We start from the raw sequence: 17435 nt of genomic DNA, 5'->3' as shown, positions 1-17435 counted from the left end.
GACACTTCCAGGGATGGGGCAGCCACAGCTTCTCTGGGCAACCTGTGCCAGGGCCTCAGCACCCCAAAAAGTGCTAGCAGGACTGTGTGGGTGTTTCTGCTGGTGAACTGAGACAGGGGATGGTTCAGCATCCCTGCTGTGGGTTTGCTCTCTGTTTAGCCAGCGCTGCAGTCGATGCTCTCCCACAGCTGCTGCTGCAGGGGGTGACTCCCACCCTTGCCAGGTGACCTGTGGGTCCCACCATGGCATCCCATGGGGGGCTGTGGTCCTGGGGAAGAGGAGAGAGAATGTGATTGCAGAGGAGGAAAGTGGAGGGGGAAGGTGGAAGGGAGTAGAGGCTCCCTGCAGGGTCCATAACACAGGATTCCCTCCTGGGATGGGAGACACCAAGGGTGTGACGTGCCACGTGTCACCACCACCACTCTCAGGCCACCCACCTAAAAAGGGTCTTCTACATGATTACAGGGTGAGGAGACAGCGCTGGGCACCTCAGGACTCAGACCCCAGTCCTTTTCCCCATATTGATTGAAACTGAAGCAGATTCCCCCCATTCCCTGGCTGGAATTCCACTAGGACCAGCACTGTGAGCGCAGTGGGAGGTAGAAGCAGAGGAACTGGATGGCACCACGGGCTTCAACAAGCCCTTCACTTGGTTTCTCGCTGTCCTGTGCTGTTTTGCTCCTGAGCATAATTAGTTTTTGATACCTGAAAGTGTAAGGTAGCTGTGGAAGTTATTTATGGAAAGTTATGGAGATAATTATTTGCCCTCTGGGATGCAGGAGAACAAACTCAGCTATCTCTTGTTGCCCATATCCATTTCTGGGGGATTGATTTATTCCTCAGCAGTGGACAGATCTGAACTTTGCGTGTCAGTGTTAATTAGTGGGGACTCTGCCCGACTCATTCAGACTCCGACCTCTCCTGGTGCAGCTGCACTTAACGACAGAGCCATCTGGTTTGCTCGGCTCTGCCCCCATTCCTGCCCCCTCTTCCCATCACTTGTGGGGCACGGGCTGGAAACACCGCCTTGGAAATTACAGGTTGGGATGAGGCAGCCGGTTCTCAGGGCCGGCTGCGGCACCTGGGCCATCCATCACCCCGCTGAGCTGTCAGCACATCGCCTGCTGCCAGCCCTGCCCTCCCTGAGCTCAGCCCTGCCCTGGGCGCGGGGGTGCTTTGGCAGCCAAAGAGGGGGGCCGGGACCTGGGGCTGTCCCTGCTATCCCTGTTAGCCGGTAGAGCGGGACATCCCTGCAGGGGGGTGGGATGTCATCGGCAGGTCAGAGACATCCCGGAATTGAGAGCTTTGTGGTGGTGACTGAGCTGGGGTGGCTTTGTAAGTCTAAAATGAAATGGCTCAGGGCAGGCCCCTGCTTTAGGGCTCTGGGTGGGCCAGAAAGGACACTGTAAGGACTGGGGAGGTTTTGGGGCCATGTGTGTCCACACCCATGACCCTCCAACCCACCCCAATGGCAGAGGAGGGGCTGTTCCCCGCTGCGTGTTTTCAGGTTAACATGGGGGGACACCACTCCAGCACAGGCTTCCATCGGGCTTGGAAAAGACCACACCGAGGCCCCAAATGTCAGGCTGGCCCGAAGCATTTTAGCATTTCTCCCTGCCCGTCATCCCCTCGCTGCCTAAGAGGCTTTTTGGGAGCTGAGGGGCTGCATTTGGGATGGAGCCGCCTTGAGTGCACCGTCAGTTAGAACAATGATGGGTGTAACTTCCCAAACTTTGTGCCGATTGGGGATAATGGCTTTGCTGGCCGCAGGCTCGTTTGCATGGTTCCCATCTCCGGCTAATCTCCCGGCCTGTTCACTGCAACGATTCCCATCTCCGGCTAATCTCCGGGCCTGTTCACTGCTCCAATCACTCCCGCGGAGAGGACGGGATAGGACCCAGCCCTTAACCTCTCCTCAGGCTTTCACCGGGGCTTGGCCCATCCAGTCTTAATGGCTGATGCCTAGATTTTCATTGCTCTCCAAATCGTTTTTCTTGGCGTTTTTTTCTTTTTGTTTCAGCCCATTCTCTTTCCCTTCTACCTTTTTGTTTGTTTGTTTGTGTGTGTTTTTTGTTGTTTTTCTCCCTGGAGTTTGATCTCGAGTTATTTTTACTTAGAAAGCCAAAGTCCCACTCCACGAAGGAGCCCTTGGGTGGGCAGGTGTGGTGACTTCTCCTTGTACGGTTCAGAGCACCAGGAGCTGGGACAGACAATGATGTGCCTGGGATGGAAATGTCCGTCCTTGCCCCACACGGCTGCTCCACTCGTGCTGTTCATCACAAGGCCTTTCCTCCTTTCCATGAGCAGGTCAGTGGGGGAGCAGGGACCTTGCAGAGATCCCCACATCCCTCTTGCGATCGTAATGATTCTTCCTCTCGAAAGTGCACATCTGGAAGGAAACCTCTAGGAAAGGCTTTACCCAGCGCTAGACCCAGCTGAGGTGCTGTGACAGCCTGATGTGGGCGCTGGGACCCCACCCGGGACACTGCGAGAGAAAATGCTGGATGAGAAACACCTGAGCTCCCGTGCCCCGCCTGCCCTCGGCCCCGGGCACCGGAGGGGCTCGTCCTGCTGACGGGCACCAGGTGATCCGAGTTCCCCATTTGGGGTGATCTGCTGAGGGGCACCAGGTGATCCGAGTTCCCCATTTGTGGGTGATTCCCCGGATTTTTGGGTGATAAGAGGCGAAGCAGCAGTGCCTCTGTTTTCTTCCTGGTGACTACACACGGATCTATCCCTGCAGAGGCCGTGACCGTTCAAGGACGAGAAGGTGAGTTCCTTATGGGTGTTTTTTTCAAATTGTAGGTACCTGGTTCTCGTTTGCAGGGTTTCCGAGGTCCGGTTCCTCGCTTGCTGTTGCTTGTTTAGGGCTCTGGTGCTGCAGTTGTCTGTGCTGTGAGCCCCTTCACCCCCTTCCCATGTTTCCATTAATCCCTGCCCTGCTCCTGGTTCTCTTTTCCCGCCTGGGAAGTGCGGCGGAGCAAAAGCCTAAAGCAAGGGAGCGGGAAGAGGACGTTAGGAAATGCCTTTTGTCTTGCTGCTGGCTTGGAGCTGCCCTCCTGGGAAGGGAACAGCCCTAGTTTGGGCTTCTCTCCCCCTTTGCTTCTGGCAAGGCCTTTAGTTGTCTCATTAATTATGAATTTTGTTAGTTTGAGCAACTTAAAAGATAAAAAATTTTAAGGAGAGTCAAGAGCTGTAAGAAACTCCCTGGTTGTGGTTTCGGTTTTGCTTGAAGAGGTGCAGAAGAGATTGGGGTAGGATAAGTCACTTTTCAGAGGACTAGGAAAGTGGGGAAAGGTGTGGGGTTCGCCTTTTCCATGCTTTGGCTTTAAGGCTGCTGGGCAGAGCCTGGCAGTGCCCTGCGCTGGGATGGCACCTGGTTTGGGGGATCTGGGAGTAGAGTGGGAGCATTTCCCTGCTCCCGTGCTGGCACGTGATCTCTTATTTTCCCTGCTGCGTCAAGAAATGGGACTCCAGCCGAGGGCTGTAACAACGGCGGCTGCTTTTGGTGCTTTTGCAGGAGGCAGTGGCAGCCGAAAAGGGGCTGGTGCTGGTTTGCTCTGCAAAAGAAAAGCCCCTTTTCCAAAGTGTCCTCCCAGAGTAGCATCCTTTTGTAGCGGAGCTTTTGGGAATTAGCCAGAGGCGTGTGGGCACTGTGCAGGTTGTACCAGGTGTTAGTGGTGGTCCCTGAAAAGCATCCCAGGGTCCGGCTGGAGAAACTCCCTCTCCTTATGGAGGGCAGCCCCACGGACACTGTGAACAGGAGCCCGAAATGATTTGGGGATTTTGTGCAGCTTGTTATCTTAGGTGTAGGGTATGTTGTGGTTTTTTTTTTTTTTTTTTAATCCCAGCAAGAAATAATCCTCTTTTTCTCGTCGGAATAGAAATGGCTTGATGCCACGAGGCAAAAAATAAAAGGGAGCTCTACCCGGTGCTGCGATGATTTGCAAGGCTAGTGAGAGACTACAGAAGGCATTTTCAAATAGACTCCAATATTTTCAGTGCTTGAAGAGGGCCCGACTACATGACACCTTTTTTGAAGCCCTGATTTACAATGGACCCAGGCTGAGCGCATTATAATTTGCTGCTCGAAGTTCCAAAGTCGCACTACTTTCAATAATGAGGAGAGAAACCCTAATACGATGAGACGTTTCTCTTTTTTTGGGGGTTATTGTGTTTAATGAAAAGCTAAAAATGTGCTAATGTGTAAGTCCTGTTGTGGTAGTGGCGTCGGAGGCTTTTGAAATGCGTTACTGACTTGGGGAGTATTAAGGAAAAATGACATTTTGCTACTAGCAGAAAAGTCAATTATAATGTTTCCACACTTTAGAAAATTGCTGATGCAGGATGGGAGTTAATAGAACAGTCAGCTTCACTTTGTGTTACCAGATTTGCGGGATTTTGCTGAGAAATGTCGGCGTGTTTTTTAATTCTGATGGCAACTTAAATAATAAAGCTCCCACAGGTGCTGTGAGGTGGGGACTCGTCTCGCTGAGGGCGTGCTGGAAGGAGATGTGTTCCCTTGGGTTGTTCCCACCTGGAGCTGGTCTGTTTGCCAGCCTGGCGTGATGCAGACTGTCCAGAAGCAGGGAAAGTCGGCAAAAATAAAGATCTAGGGGCATTTTACAGTCAGGCTGATCCTCTCCCTGGCGGTGGAGGAGCAGGTGCCACAGCGCCGAGCACAGTGTGATCTGTTCGCAGCACTTCGCAAAAGACCCTTAACTTATTAAAAACCATTTAAAGCAAGAAACAGGAGGAAATAGCTGTCATTGCTCACTGTGCTCTCGATGGAGCTTTCCCCCATCTCTCGGAGAAGAAAAGAGCAATAAACTTTTTCTGAGCTCCTGGGGGAAAGGAGGGTGGGAGCTCTGGGAGACCCAGTGTTGTTGGCAGAGAGTTTTGGTGCTGGAGGAGTTGCTTTCAGGAAGGCAGGGGCACTGCCCATCTCTGAATTAGTACAGGCCAGGAGGCAGAAGAGCTCATGAAGAGCTGGCAGGGATCAGAGCCAAGGGCTGGCACTGCTGTTCATGGGAGCTGCAGTGGCTGATTAAAGGGCTTTGGCATGAGCCAGGGACCTAATAATACCCAAGACACGCTGTGGGATCACTGACTGCATGGCAGCTGCATCCCTGGGAGCTCACTGCCAGGAGGGAGATGTGTCTCCTGCATGGATGCCAACAGGAGTGGTGCCTGGGGTCTGCAGAGAGACTGGTGTGGCTCTTCCCTGGGTGGTTGGTGGGTGCTGTAGGGTAGTGTGGAGCTGAGGCCCCTCTTCCAGGTGTTTCAAAGGGAGTTCCTGCTTGGTGTGGTTAAAGCAGAAAGATGGGGACTGAGCATGAAGACTTGTAAAAAGTCGTGTCATACGTAGTTCTCCTGGGTTTGGAGGAAGCAATTAAGCCAATTAATTTATTGGTAAATTATCTTATGATGAAGTACAAAATAACTGCAATGAAACGCTGACATTCACATTAATACCAAATTAGTTACTGTATTATGACTGTTCTTACAATGAATGCCCAGTAATTTAATAGTAATGGGACATTTCAATAATTTAGCTGATAATTCTCTAGATCACTTACATATATAAATGAGCATGACAGCTTCTTCTCTCAACTTTGCTGGTGCTGCTGGATTACCTCCCACCAGGAGGCAAAGCAGCCTGGCCTCCCTTTCTGCTGTCCCTCAAAACTCACCTCTTGTTGGAAACTAAGTAGGGATCAGGGTGTAGCCAAGGGGATTTTCCTCCTTTATCAGATTCTGGGGTTGCCGTGGCTGGAGAGCAGAGTGGAATCGCCCTGTGCTGGGCTTAGCAAAGCCACAGTCTTCTTTTCTCTCTTTTTCCATGGTGAAAGAACTCTGTGTAGAGGTGCTGGAGGAGCATCTCTAGAGGTGTTCCTGTGAGAGCACTACTCAGCCTCACAGTGGGATGGGTGTTGGAGATCCACCCAGGGCCACTATATGGAGTAATTCAGGCACTGACACTCAAACTACTGTGTCTTGGCTCTACTTGATGCAGCTGCTTCATTTTTCAAGTAGCTGCACTTTCTGAATTAATAATTATAAATAGCATTAAAATTGCTCCTCATTCTTCCCTCTACATCCCTGTGAGAGGATTCTCTTAAGGAGACCGAGGGCTTGGCACCCGCAGAGGGCTGAGGTTTTCTGCTTTATAGAATCCCAGAATGCTTTGGGTTGGAAAGGACCTTAAAGATCATATCATTCCAACCCAATGCCATGGGCATGGACACCTTCCACTATCCCAGGTTGCCTCACCATCCTTTATCGAGACTTTATTGTCACCTCTTGCACCCACAGAGCTTTTTGTAGATCCCCCAGCTGTGGCTTCTGGATCCCCATGGAAAAAAAGAAATGCAGTTTACTCTGCGAGCACCAACCATTGCAAGCTACACCCACAGGATAAAGTGCCCAGTGCTTTTTCCCATACACTGGTGAACAGGGGAGGAAAGCTGCAGGTCTGTGCCCTGGGAGTACGCCTGGGATGGCAGGAGGTTCACATCCCTCCTGGATGGGGTCGGAGTTGTGCCCTGGAGATGGATTGTGCCAGTCAGTGCATTACTTTGCTACTGAGATTGCCCTGAACCTGCTGAAATATGAATTAATGGACTTGCTTACGTCCCACCTAAATGTGGCCTTTTCATCACATCCCATTGTGCTGTCAGAGCTGTTGTGCAGAGGAGTGTTCCACTGTCTGCAAGATTGAGGACAGAATTATCCAAATTAGTTTGCTTGTGGATGAGAGCAGAGATGAGGCTTTGTAACACAAACCCTGCCTCCTCTGTGGAGAGCCTGGCTTTTCTCCTCAAGGATGAAGCTGAAAGTACCTTGTGTTATAAAATTGGGACATGCTGCCAAGTCTGGGGAGCAGTAGCCAACCCCAAACAAGTGTCTGCTAGGAAAGAATAAGGGAAGGAGAGCCAAAGTTTGTAGCTGCTCTGTGGCAAGCAATTAAATCCAGGGGCTGATAGCTCGTGGGGTCCCTTGTGTGGGGACTCCAGCAGCTGGGTTACTGCTGGGATGGCTGCAGAAGGACTTGTGTGCACCAAAAATGCCTTGAGGAGCTGCACAGAGGAGATGTGACGAGCATTTCCTCTCTCATCACTTGGGTCTCCTTGGCAGGGCTGGAGAGGCAGCCTCAAGGTTGGAAGGGTGAAATCATGGGGAGCCTGGTTCTAGAAAGCAAAATTCAGTCAGAGGACCACAGAAAGCCCAGACTGAGGTGGCTCTGTCCCACGTGCTGTGATAGCACAGCAGGCTATTCTTCCCACAGGGAGAAAATTCCCTGTATTAACCAGACCCATCCAGTTCCCTCCACTGTGTGCAATGATATGAGTGCTTGAATTGTTTTCTGTGCAGTTAGTTACTTCTAGGAATTCCCCCCGGCCTCTTTTCTCAGAAATTTCTGTTTCCAAGGGCATCTTTTCCCATTGTATTTCCTCTTAGGAGTAGGAGAGGGTCAATGCCATCCTCTTCCCAGCAGCTTCCTACAGCAGTGCTGCCCTTCTTGTACCTCCCAACCTGTCCATATGGGCATAGAGAGGTCCTTTGGCTCCCTGGGGATGGTGGGCCTTGTGTTTCCAGGTAAACTGGAACCTCTCTGCCACCTATCTGTTGTCAGGTCCACACAGGAGTGTTGTGATCAGGGGTAAAAACAGGGATTTGTGGCTCTTTTTTGTAAAAGATCCTGGTGAATGTGATCCTGTGCTTGCCATAAAGGTGGTGCTGTCACCATCAGTGTCATGTAGGGTTTCCCAAAGCTTTAGGATGTCCTGAGCACTGCTTACAAATAGTTTGCCTCCAAAATTGCTGATCTGTGAGCAAACAAGGTACATTAAGCAACAAATACATTGCAAACAAGATAACCAGGCATTGTCTTCTATAGCAAAATAGATTCTCAGGACATCCACCCAAATGAACTTGGCTTTAGTTCTGCTTATTTGTGTTCTCTGGTAACACCCACAAACATGAATTTGTCCAGGCTAAGGCATCAAAAGGTGAAAGTGCTGGTCCTCATGCAGCTGTGTAAATATTCAGCTTGTGGTAGACTGCATTAAGTGTCTCCTAATCCATCCCAATTAAAAAGCAGTCTTTATAGCTGTAATAGTTTTATTGGGAACTGTAATGCTTTAGACCTACAGATACAGAAAGCAGTTAGTTTTATAAAGCATATAGGATATTAAAGTAATGAAAGGCATTAATGTGACATCAATTTTTAAGGAGAGTTACTTGCTGAAATAAATGAGTGTAGCCTAAAAGTTGATGGCATGTTACAGTCCTGAGTAATGAGCCCTCCTGCCCCCTAAAATTTCTTAGAATAAATAATGCTTGAGAAGCCAGTGGTCATTAACTCTTTATCCTCTGAGAGCTACATGTCACATTGATGTCTCTTTGGATTTTTTTAAACATTTTAAAATTCATTCAGAAAGGAATTTTCTTTCCTGGAATACCTATAACTTGAGGTGCATTATTCTTCCGTGTCTGCTTTCCTAATGTCTTCCCCTTCCCAGTGAAGTAGAGCTGTGACTGGAGTTGCCAGATGCAAAAATCTTGAAGTTACTTTTTCCCTTTTCCTTTCTTTGCTTTTCCATCTTCAGCTTCCCTTTCTGCCAGTGCTGTGCTCCAGGCTCTCCCCAGTGGTGTCTTGGCATACCAAGCCTGGAGAATCAAAAAGCATGTGAGTGTTTTAATAAAATTAATAAAAAAGTAAGACCACTTAAATGTTTTACTGATATAATGGAGCATTCCTTAAAAAACCCAAATCTCTTAAAATCCAAGCTGCCTTGTAGAGAAGCTGAAATTAAATCCTCAGATCTCCTGAGAGCGTTATTGTTCCAAGAAGTTCAGCAGCTGATGGAACCAAGGCTCATTAACAGCAATACTTAGCTGGGCCATTTGTGTTGCTGTAGTTATGGAAATGTTAGAACTTCCACGATCAACCCTATTTCCAGGGAATACAGCTCTTGTCAAAACTCCCCCTGCTCTGATCTTGGCAACAGCCAGATCACACACTTCTCGTGGCTCTGCAAATCAATCCAGACAGTTTTGATTTCAGTGAGGGAGCTTAAGAAGCAAAACAAACCCCGAACATTAAAAACCTGTTTATTGCTTTCAGATGCCTGTTCACAGGCCTGTGACTTGTAAATGGTTTTGGTAGAGTTACTCTGCAAACTTGCCAAGCTCCTGGACTGTAATGTCAGTGAGGCAGCCCTAGGCCATATGAAAATAATGTGAAGTGAAGGAGAAGGTGATGCTTTAAAGTTAGCAGTGGGTAGGAATTACTCTTCCCCTGTACAGGAACCTTTCTCAACAAAGCCCTGCCTACACCAGAGATGAAAATGCCACCAAGTGTTGACATGATTGATAAAATGCCTTCCTTCTTGACCACAGGCCACTATTTAATGCCACAACTGTGTCTCCTCCGCCCTTCACTTGGGCCCTTGCCATCTTCAACCTCCCTGCCAACGTGGCATCCTGTAAATGTGGCTTTTTCCATACGATCCATCCAAAATACTGCCTCCAGCTCAAGCCTGGTAAGGCAACCTGAAGGGATTTGCCTTGTCCCCTTACCCAGTGTGTGTTACAGGCTGCAGCAAGAGAAGCAGTTGGGAGAGGAGGTACTGGGAGGGTATAGGGATGAAAACCCCCTGATGTTCCTCTCCTGGCCTCAGACAGTCCTTCTTGGTGGCAGGCTTCTCAAAGGCTTCCTCTGAGTTCCAGAAAGGGCTGATGATGGGCATCCTGCAGATTAAATACTGTCAGCAGGTGCCTGCCAGGAGTCCAGTGTCCAGCTGGCTTCTGGGCAGCCCTAACACTGCCACCTCTGCCCTAATTATCAGGATTAGCTGAGCACCCCTGCTCCAAAAACCCTGTCCCCACTGATAAAACCATCATCCCACTTCTTGGGTGTCCACATCTAGATGTTCACAATCTCTGGAATGGTTTTTCTTATGTATTTTAAGTAATATAAGTATAGCCCAGAGAAGTTGTGAACACCACGTCCCTGGAAGTGTCCAAGGCCAGGTCAGATGGGGCTCGGAGCAACGTGGGCTAGTGGAAGGTGTCCCTGCCCAGGGCAGGGGGTGGCACTGGATGAGTTTTAAGGTCCCTTCCAGCCCAAATCATTCTGTGATTTTGTTCCAGCCACTGCCAGGCTGAACTAGTGTGGTAGTTGGCTCTGCCTCTTCAGGACTACAATTATTTCTGTGTAAAGATTTGTATCAACCACCCTGGTGCACTAATTTATAATTTCAAAAAATGTGGATGTATAATTGGGCCAGAAATTTGAGTAAATGGAATGAAGAAATCACATTAACACAAATTTTGCATTATTTATATTCATTTTGGAACACTGGCAGAATATAAATGTCAAACAGGGAGATTCATGCTTCCAGGGAAAAGGAATCAAAGATTCATCACAGGGCTAATCTTCACTTTGAATACAGTGTTTTAGCTGCCCCACTTCAATAAGGGACAGAGCAAAGCAAGGGAAAAGGCCCAGAAATGGCAATGATTAGAAGCTTGGGAAGAGGGACTTCTGTGTGAGGAGAGATGGAGATATTGGAGTTAATTAATGCATGAGGCCATTTTGACAACCCTCTTCCCCTGTGCCATCATGCAGGTGCTGGGGCAAGGTAACACGACATTCAAGGGAAACAAAATTCCAACAGATAAAAGGAAATACTTTCTGAAGGGCTGTAATTAGTGCAAGGAGAGGATTGCCCTGGGACACTGGGGACAGTATCATTCCAACCCTGTTCAGAATGAAGTGCTGCCTGTACACTTTGTGCTGTACAAAACAGGCAGTGGGATAATATTTTCAAGTTAAACTCACACTAAATACTTGCTCTCATGTTTCAGGGTACAAATGGATTACTACTTGGAGCTGGGAATGATAGAATGTTTTTTTTTCCTTTCCTCAACACTGAACCATCAGCTTTTCCCTGAGGAAGGATATTGGTTTAGATAGGAAGCATGAGGGGGGGAGCTAAAAAAAAGAGTAGTTTGCCAAATATCACAAATGCTGCCTGTGTTGAGTGAGCCAAATGGCTCTAAATGGAAATGGGAAAGTATTCAGCAGGGCTGGGAGAAATGTGCACTGTCATTAGGTCAGCAGTGGAAGAAGCCTGGGACAAAGATTTTAGAAAATGCATCTTGTTTGTTGTGCCCTGGGGATTCCAACCTGGAGGGGATTCAAGGAGCAGCAGGACAAGGAAACCTTTCAGCCAGGAAAAATGGAGGGTATATAAGTGGGTCTGCGTAGAAGTTATGGGGGATACGGGACTGGGAAAACTCTTTTGGGGTCTCCTGACTGCAGTATGGGTACTATCCCATTTAAAGCCCTTGGTGTGGGCTGCCTGCAGTTCCTTGGTGCACAGCAGGGTTTTCTGTTCAGAGGCCAAGGCTTTTACTGGTGTTTAGGAGGCTTGAAGGGCCTCAGTCAAGCATAGTGCCATTTTTCTGGGGAGTCAGTGCTGTGAGTGTTGCACACCATCAGCTGGTTCAAGTCCAGCTCAGCTGCCCCAAGCTACACTGAAGCCACTATTGTAAATGAATTATAGACCTGTACTTAAGCCTGATAAACTGTTCCCATCCATGGGAAAACCAAAAGCAACACAGTGAAAGCAGAGCTCACCACTCCATAAAGATAATCCTCGTCTGGTGAAAGTAAGAGAAATCATTGCTGCTACATGTGGAAAAAGGAGCTGTTTGCAGGGTGACCCATTTATGTTTGAGGTATGTGTAGAATCACAGAGCCACAGAATGGTTTGGGTTGGAAGGGACTTTAAAGATCATCTATTTCCAAACCCCTTCCATGGGCAGGGACACCTCCCACTAGCCCAGGTTGCTCTGAGCCCTGTCCAACCTGGCCTTGGACACTTCCAGGGATCCAGGGGCAGCCACAACTTCTCTGAGCAGCCTGTGCCAGTGAATATAATACCCCTCAAATGCGCTGGGTTTTGCCTTCAGGGTTTTATAACCCTGAGGGTAGGAAGAGAGGGATGGAGCTTGAGGCAGAAACTAATTCTTTTAAACCCTGAAATGAAAACTCTTGTAAGAAAATTCTTGTTTGAAATGGTTTCAAAGTAGGACTTGGATGTTGATCCCTGTGTGGAACACCCTGGAGACACTGCGTGTCCAGGAGTTTTACCTTCTTGAGGTGATGTACCCAGGCTTGCTGCGAACACCTCAGCTCTGGCAGGAGAAGGAGCAGTGCATGATCCTAATGGCACCTGTGTGATTTATCTGTGCTCGGGAAGGCCCCTCTGCCCAGCTGAGCTGGGTGCCACAGTAGGTTCACCAAAGCAGTGTTGCAGGTGTGTTGCCATAGCAAAGAGTGGTTGGGCACATCCCAAATTGGGGGAGTTGGGTGTTTGGTGCCATTGAGCCATCCATCATCATTCCAATAGTGATGTGCAGAATGAGCAGGTCTCCACATCAGCTGTGGCTGGATGAGGACACGACACAGACAGTAAAGGACAATTAACAGAGCTCTGACAGTCACCTCAAATGTTTCCTGCTCCTCTTTGTACACTGGGATGTGTCTGGCTAGAGAAGTTGCAAACTCCACAGTCCTCAGTGGCTTCCTGGACATCTGCAGGAGCCTCAGCTCGCTCAGGACAGTCTGTACCACGTCCAGGATTTGTCCCTGGGTGAAGCCATTGGACACCTGGGCCAGGCAGCTCAGGTTCTCCAGGCTGGAGAAGGCTCCACCATTCTGCAGGATGAAGTGCTTCCATAAAGCTGCTCATCAGGACACAGGAAAGGAGAGAATGTGAAAGACACAAAGTTAAGGAAAGAAGGAGTAATAAAGATTTGATTTTTGAAACTGGAACAGGAAAATAAGGGCCATCAGTCAGGAAAGCCAAGATTCAAATTTTTCTTGTTAGCTGTTTATTCCATCTCTGGTTTTATAGCACAGAGGCTTTTAGGCACATGTGTTCTTAAACCACTACTGATCATTTGTTGGCTACCAGTCAGTAGTTTTCAGAAAGTCATTAAAGGCACATAAAGTGAGGTGGATATGCCTCTAAAGATAGAAATGCTTGTGTGTGCACACAGAACTTGCTCAGTGTTCCCATTTGGATGTGCAGAACTAATTACATTTATTAACACCCTGTTTTTATTTCCCTGACCCTGATCACAGGTTGCTCCTGCTGAAGGATGCTATGGGGATTCCATGTGTCCTTTGGAAGCCAAAGGCTCCCAATTCTGCAGGCTCCTGTTGCGAGGGCCAGGTGTAAATTTCTGTGGTTGGCATTTTGCTTGTTACTTGAAAGGTGAACCTTTTAAGTGTCTTTTAGCTGTGAACCTCTGTGACATGAAGATTTCCTTAATGGCTGTGAAGTGGCTGAGATTTTGCTTCTAGAAAAATAGGAATACAACCATCTTTTGATTTATTTTATGTAAAGTAAGGGTCTGTTTGAGAGAAACTTAGTAAAACTCTGATGCCATCTCCCCAGGCTTTCCTTTAAAGCATTATATGAGAACATTTGAGAAAAAACGAATCATTAGGAATTAGAAGAATTATTAATAATTAAGAAAATTGAGTGCTTGAATACTCCTGTGTAGTATGGAAATGCTGGGTGGGAGGTTAATGGTGCTGGATGCTGGAGCAGTTGTGTTGGACCAAACCTGCTTTATCCTCCCTTCGACTGCAGCGTCGATACCACGGGCTCGAGCCCATAACTATTGACAGCTCTGCACTGCATTTTTCACTCAAGCAAATTGTGGTCTTCCACTTGAATTACATTTGTGCTCAATAAGTATTGGCTGAATCAGTAATTCATAAAAGAGGAATTGATGCACACAACACCAAGAACTACTCGTATGCAGCCATATATTGTGTGCTGCAGCTCCTGGTACAGGTATGATCCTGTGTAGTACAAGACGCTGACTTGCTGGGTGATTAATAGCAAGAAATCAGTATAGGATTGTGAATCTTCCAGTTTAATGATTTTCATTACGTGTTTACTGTTTCCACTGAGCACAGATTGGAGTATTGTGGCTGTAACAAAAGGGAGGGTTGTAGCAGACAAGTAGCTGTGCACTGTGGCTACGAGTATTTGTTATGTCATTATCTTTCTGCCAAAACAAGTCTCTTCTCAAACTGGGTGTCAGGCACTGAAAATTGACAGCATTGTAAGGTGAGGATCACATTTCCATTGAACTTCAGGGACGGCTGGAGCTAAAGAACAAGCCAGGCACTGTCTTAACTGGGACAATGTCACAGAATTAAAGCTACAAATTCAATCTCCTTTAAAATGCCACAATTTAACTTTTTGGGGCATTCTTAGGTGTGCAGTTTAAATCCCTTTAGCTGGCTCTTCTTTTGACTCCAAATTAGTGGTGACACTCCCAGAATGTGACAGTTCAGTGCCCAGAAGTGAACACAGCTAAATTCAGCTGCTATCACCTCCTTCTCTAGGTTTTATTCATGTCCCTTATCTGTCAGCAATTTATCAGAGCTGTAACCCAACATGAAACACATGTTCTCTTGCTCAGAGACCGTTTCCCATCCACACTAGGAAAATTAGTGAGCCGGGGAGAGATTTACAGTGTGCTGGGCAGCCAAACCCTGCCTTGAGCTTGCCCAAACATGCATCACCTCAGTACCTTGGCTGTCCCTGTGACATACAGGATGGAACTGGACTGCACAAGGCATTTGTAGGATTTTTGCAACAAGGTGACTGTGAGGACAGAACAGTGTTGTAATCAAGGTACAATTGTGTAACAATGTCCCTGAATCAAATGTGTTTTCCTTTACTCTGTTTTTCCCCTGGGACAGGATCTGTCAGAGCAGTGGCATGAAGGGAGAGTGTTTTCCTAGGTGTGGGATACTTATATTAGAAGTGCATCATTAAGAGTCCTAACCTGAAGTTTAGTTGTCATTCTGAATAGCCCAAAAGCTTTCATCCATATTATCTTTAGACTAAACTTAAACAGCCCTTCTGCTCATAAGTTACCTCATCCAGGCTCCTTATTACACAGAAAAGTGTATTAAAAAACATTATATCAGTGATTAAACCACAGGAAAAAAACCTATATTTCTGGGAACAAAAGCCCTTCCACCAGTCACTTGTGAAGGATGTGGACAAACTACCATTTTTCAAGTAGTAATTGATTCACATTATTAAGCTTAATTTGGAGCATTTCTTCCTAGTCAATACTGAGCTACTGCAGACTTGAAGGTGATTAAAATCTGAAAACCAATTTGCATTTCTAGAAGTTCTTCTTTTTCTTGCTCTGTAAATTGGTCTAATAAAAGCCACTGTTTCTCCTACAAGCTTTAAGTCTCAGTAAATGGGGCACTTAGTGAATTTGTCAGAATTTGGGAGGGCCTGTCTATCACTGCAAACATTTGATAGACCAGACATGCAAAATCTTGGATGCCTCTACAAATTCTCTTGTGATCTGTAAGCACAAAAAATGGAATTCGATAGTGACAAGATTTAGTCTTCCAGACATGGGGCTGTTTTGGAGAGGCCCAGAAGTCTGTTGTTTAGAGTAGGGAAACAGAAGTTCAGAACTCTGGTGTAAAAAAAAAAAAAAAAAAAAGGAAAATAAGAAAAGAAGAGAGACTTAAAATAGAAAATGTGTGCTGAAATAGGATCTTCTCCTTCATACAGGGGAGAAACAGCTCAGGTTGAACTTGATGTACTCTAAACTCACGGAAAAATGTTAATCACTGCTGAACAGTGTTTTAAACTCTTCTCCCAACTTCCACTTTTATTATTTCCTCTTTGGGGTAGCCTGTATTGATTTAAACCCAAATTTTCAGGAATTGAGATGCACCCAGGGGTATGACTTGAGTTTAAGGTCAGTTCTGAGGATAACCAGACAAAGCAAGCATGGATTTTAAACAGCAGCAGTAACCACCAGGGTGACTGGAAATACTTGCCAAATCTTGACATGTAGTCAGGTGCAGGAATCAGGATGATTTTTTGGTAAACTTTGCAGAAAGGTCCAATATTGGCCTCGAAGGGCCGGGCAGTGGTTCCCACCAGCAGCACTCTGTCCTTTGGTTTGAGAGCCTTCAGGAACTGGGGCAGCATCTTCCCCAGCCGCTTGGAATCCGCCTGCAGTGTGTAAATGAACAAAAAGGAGGAAAGAGGTGTTACTGGCTGTGGCAGCTCGGAGGTACAGGTGAAGTTGCACGTGCTGCCCATAACAGGATTTGGGGTTTCTGTAGCAGTCCAGCTGCATCTGGTACAAGCAGAGCAGATACCAACCCAAGCAGGGTAATCCTGCCTTCTCTGAGTCAGGTGAATCCGTGATTTCTGACACACCCGTGGGTGGTTGTGTAATTGAAAGGCAGGAAGGAAACAACTCATTTAAAGAAAGAAATCCTCATCTCCAGTTCAAGGAGAAATATTGCAGGGACCTGCACACCTGATGAACCTTAACAAGTAGAAGAATTGTAACTTAGTCTGTAATCCTCCTGGAGGTTACTGTTTCCTGACTCCTACCCATGGTTTAAACGGGTAAAGTAAACTCTCCCATTTTTGCAGTGTTTTTTAACTTGCTGGGGCTCTGAGAACACACGTTCTTTGCAATAAATTACTGCTTGACTTTATAACATGTATTTAACTACTAGTTACAGAACAGAGGAGTACTGAGTAAAACTTGGATAGTTATATGTGATAATGTTCAAGTGAATATTGGTTGGAGAAGCCTAACCAAAGAAAGCTGTAAGTGAATAACTGGGTGAGGATCATGCAGCTGAGAAGCCCAAGGACTTGGAAACCTCTTTTAAAAAATGAGGCTTAACATCCAAGTCACCAACACTCACTTGAGAACTTTACTCTCTAGATCACCATATGATTTATTTATTTTAAAATATATTTGCCAATCTAGGAGGCAGCTCCCTGAAAAACTAGAAGTTCCATGTCAGATCAGTCTCCCTTATCATTCATAAGGAAGCTACTGTGTCCTGCAAACCCTCTCAGATGAGAGGCAATAATTTACATTGCAGGTACAATTTTTCTTTGCAATTTTTCTGTTTGTCTGCACTGACAGACAGCTGCAGTAAAGGAGAAAAGGCTCTGCTCTTTAGAGGGAAAGCTACAGTGGATGGAAAATAGGGACATCAACAAAAAAACCCACAAGTTTTTGGGTAGAGTTGCTGCTACATTCTGCCTTAGAAGTTTTAGCCAACATTGCCACCTTTGCTCTGTCAGGGAGATCTGGTCATATCAGTGACTGAAATGTGGATTTGCTTTGTTTTTAACATGTTTTATTACCAGTCAAATTACTCTCTGTGATTTATATACCTGTTGCTACTTATAAGTTCAAGCTTTCCTTATGTTCCTGTGTATTGGAAGGAAGTACAAAGGTTCTCCAAGGCATCAGTATGGATAGAAAAGTTGGAATCATCAAATTATTTTAGGTTGGGGGGGAGGGGTTAGCGTAATCCCATT

General features: G+C 46.8%; 1 protein-coding gene and 1 long non-coding RNA gene across 3 annotated transcripts in view; one reads left to right on the top strand and one right to left on the bottom strand.

Annotated features, from left to right (window-relative positions):
• The first annotated feature begins 2136 nt into the window (after nucleotides 1-2136).
• LOC113959207 lies at nucleotides 2137-2740 on the top strand. The gene is made up of 3 exons (XR_003531733.1): nucleotides 2137-2307; nucleotides 2383-2585; nucleotides 2631-2740. It is a non-coding gene; the product is annotated as an uncharacterized LOC113959207 (long non-coding RNA).
• Nucleotides 2741-8106: 5366 nt separating this feature from the next.
• Nucleotides 8107-17435, bottom strand: part of IQCA1 (IQ motif containing with AAA domain 1) — a 105820-nt gene continuing 96491 nt past the window's right edge. For both annotated transcript variants that reach the window (XM_027668080.1, XM_027668079.1), the window contains 3 exons: nucleotides 15917-16094; nucleotides 12521-12759; nucleotides 8107-8673 (listed from right to left, as the gene is read on the bottom strand). In XM_027668080.1, the coding sequence (XP_027523881.1) occupies nucleotides 8572-8673; nucleotides 12521-12759; nucleotides 15917-16094 (519 nt within the window). In that variant the 3' untranslated portion in view covers nucleotides 8107-8571. The remainder of the gene's footprint in view (nucleotides 8674-12520; nucleotides 12760-15916; nucleotides 16095-17435) is intronic.

The sequence above is a fragment of the Corapipo altera genome, unplaced genomic scaffold, assembly GCF_003945725.1.
Source record: "Corapipo altera isolate COAL_440 unplaced genomic scaffold, ASM394572v1 183, whole genome shotgun sequence".
Classification (NCBI taxonomy): Eukaryota; Metazoa; Chordata; class Aves; order Passeriformes; family Pipridae; genus Corapipo; species Corapipo altera.
This window is presented reverse-complemented; position numbering and strand designations above follow the sequence as displayed.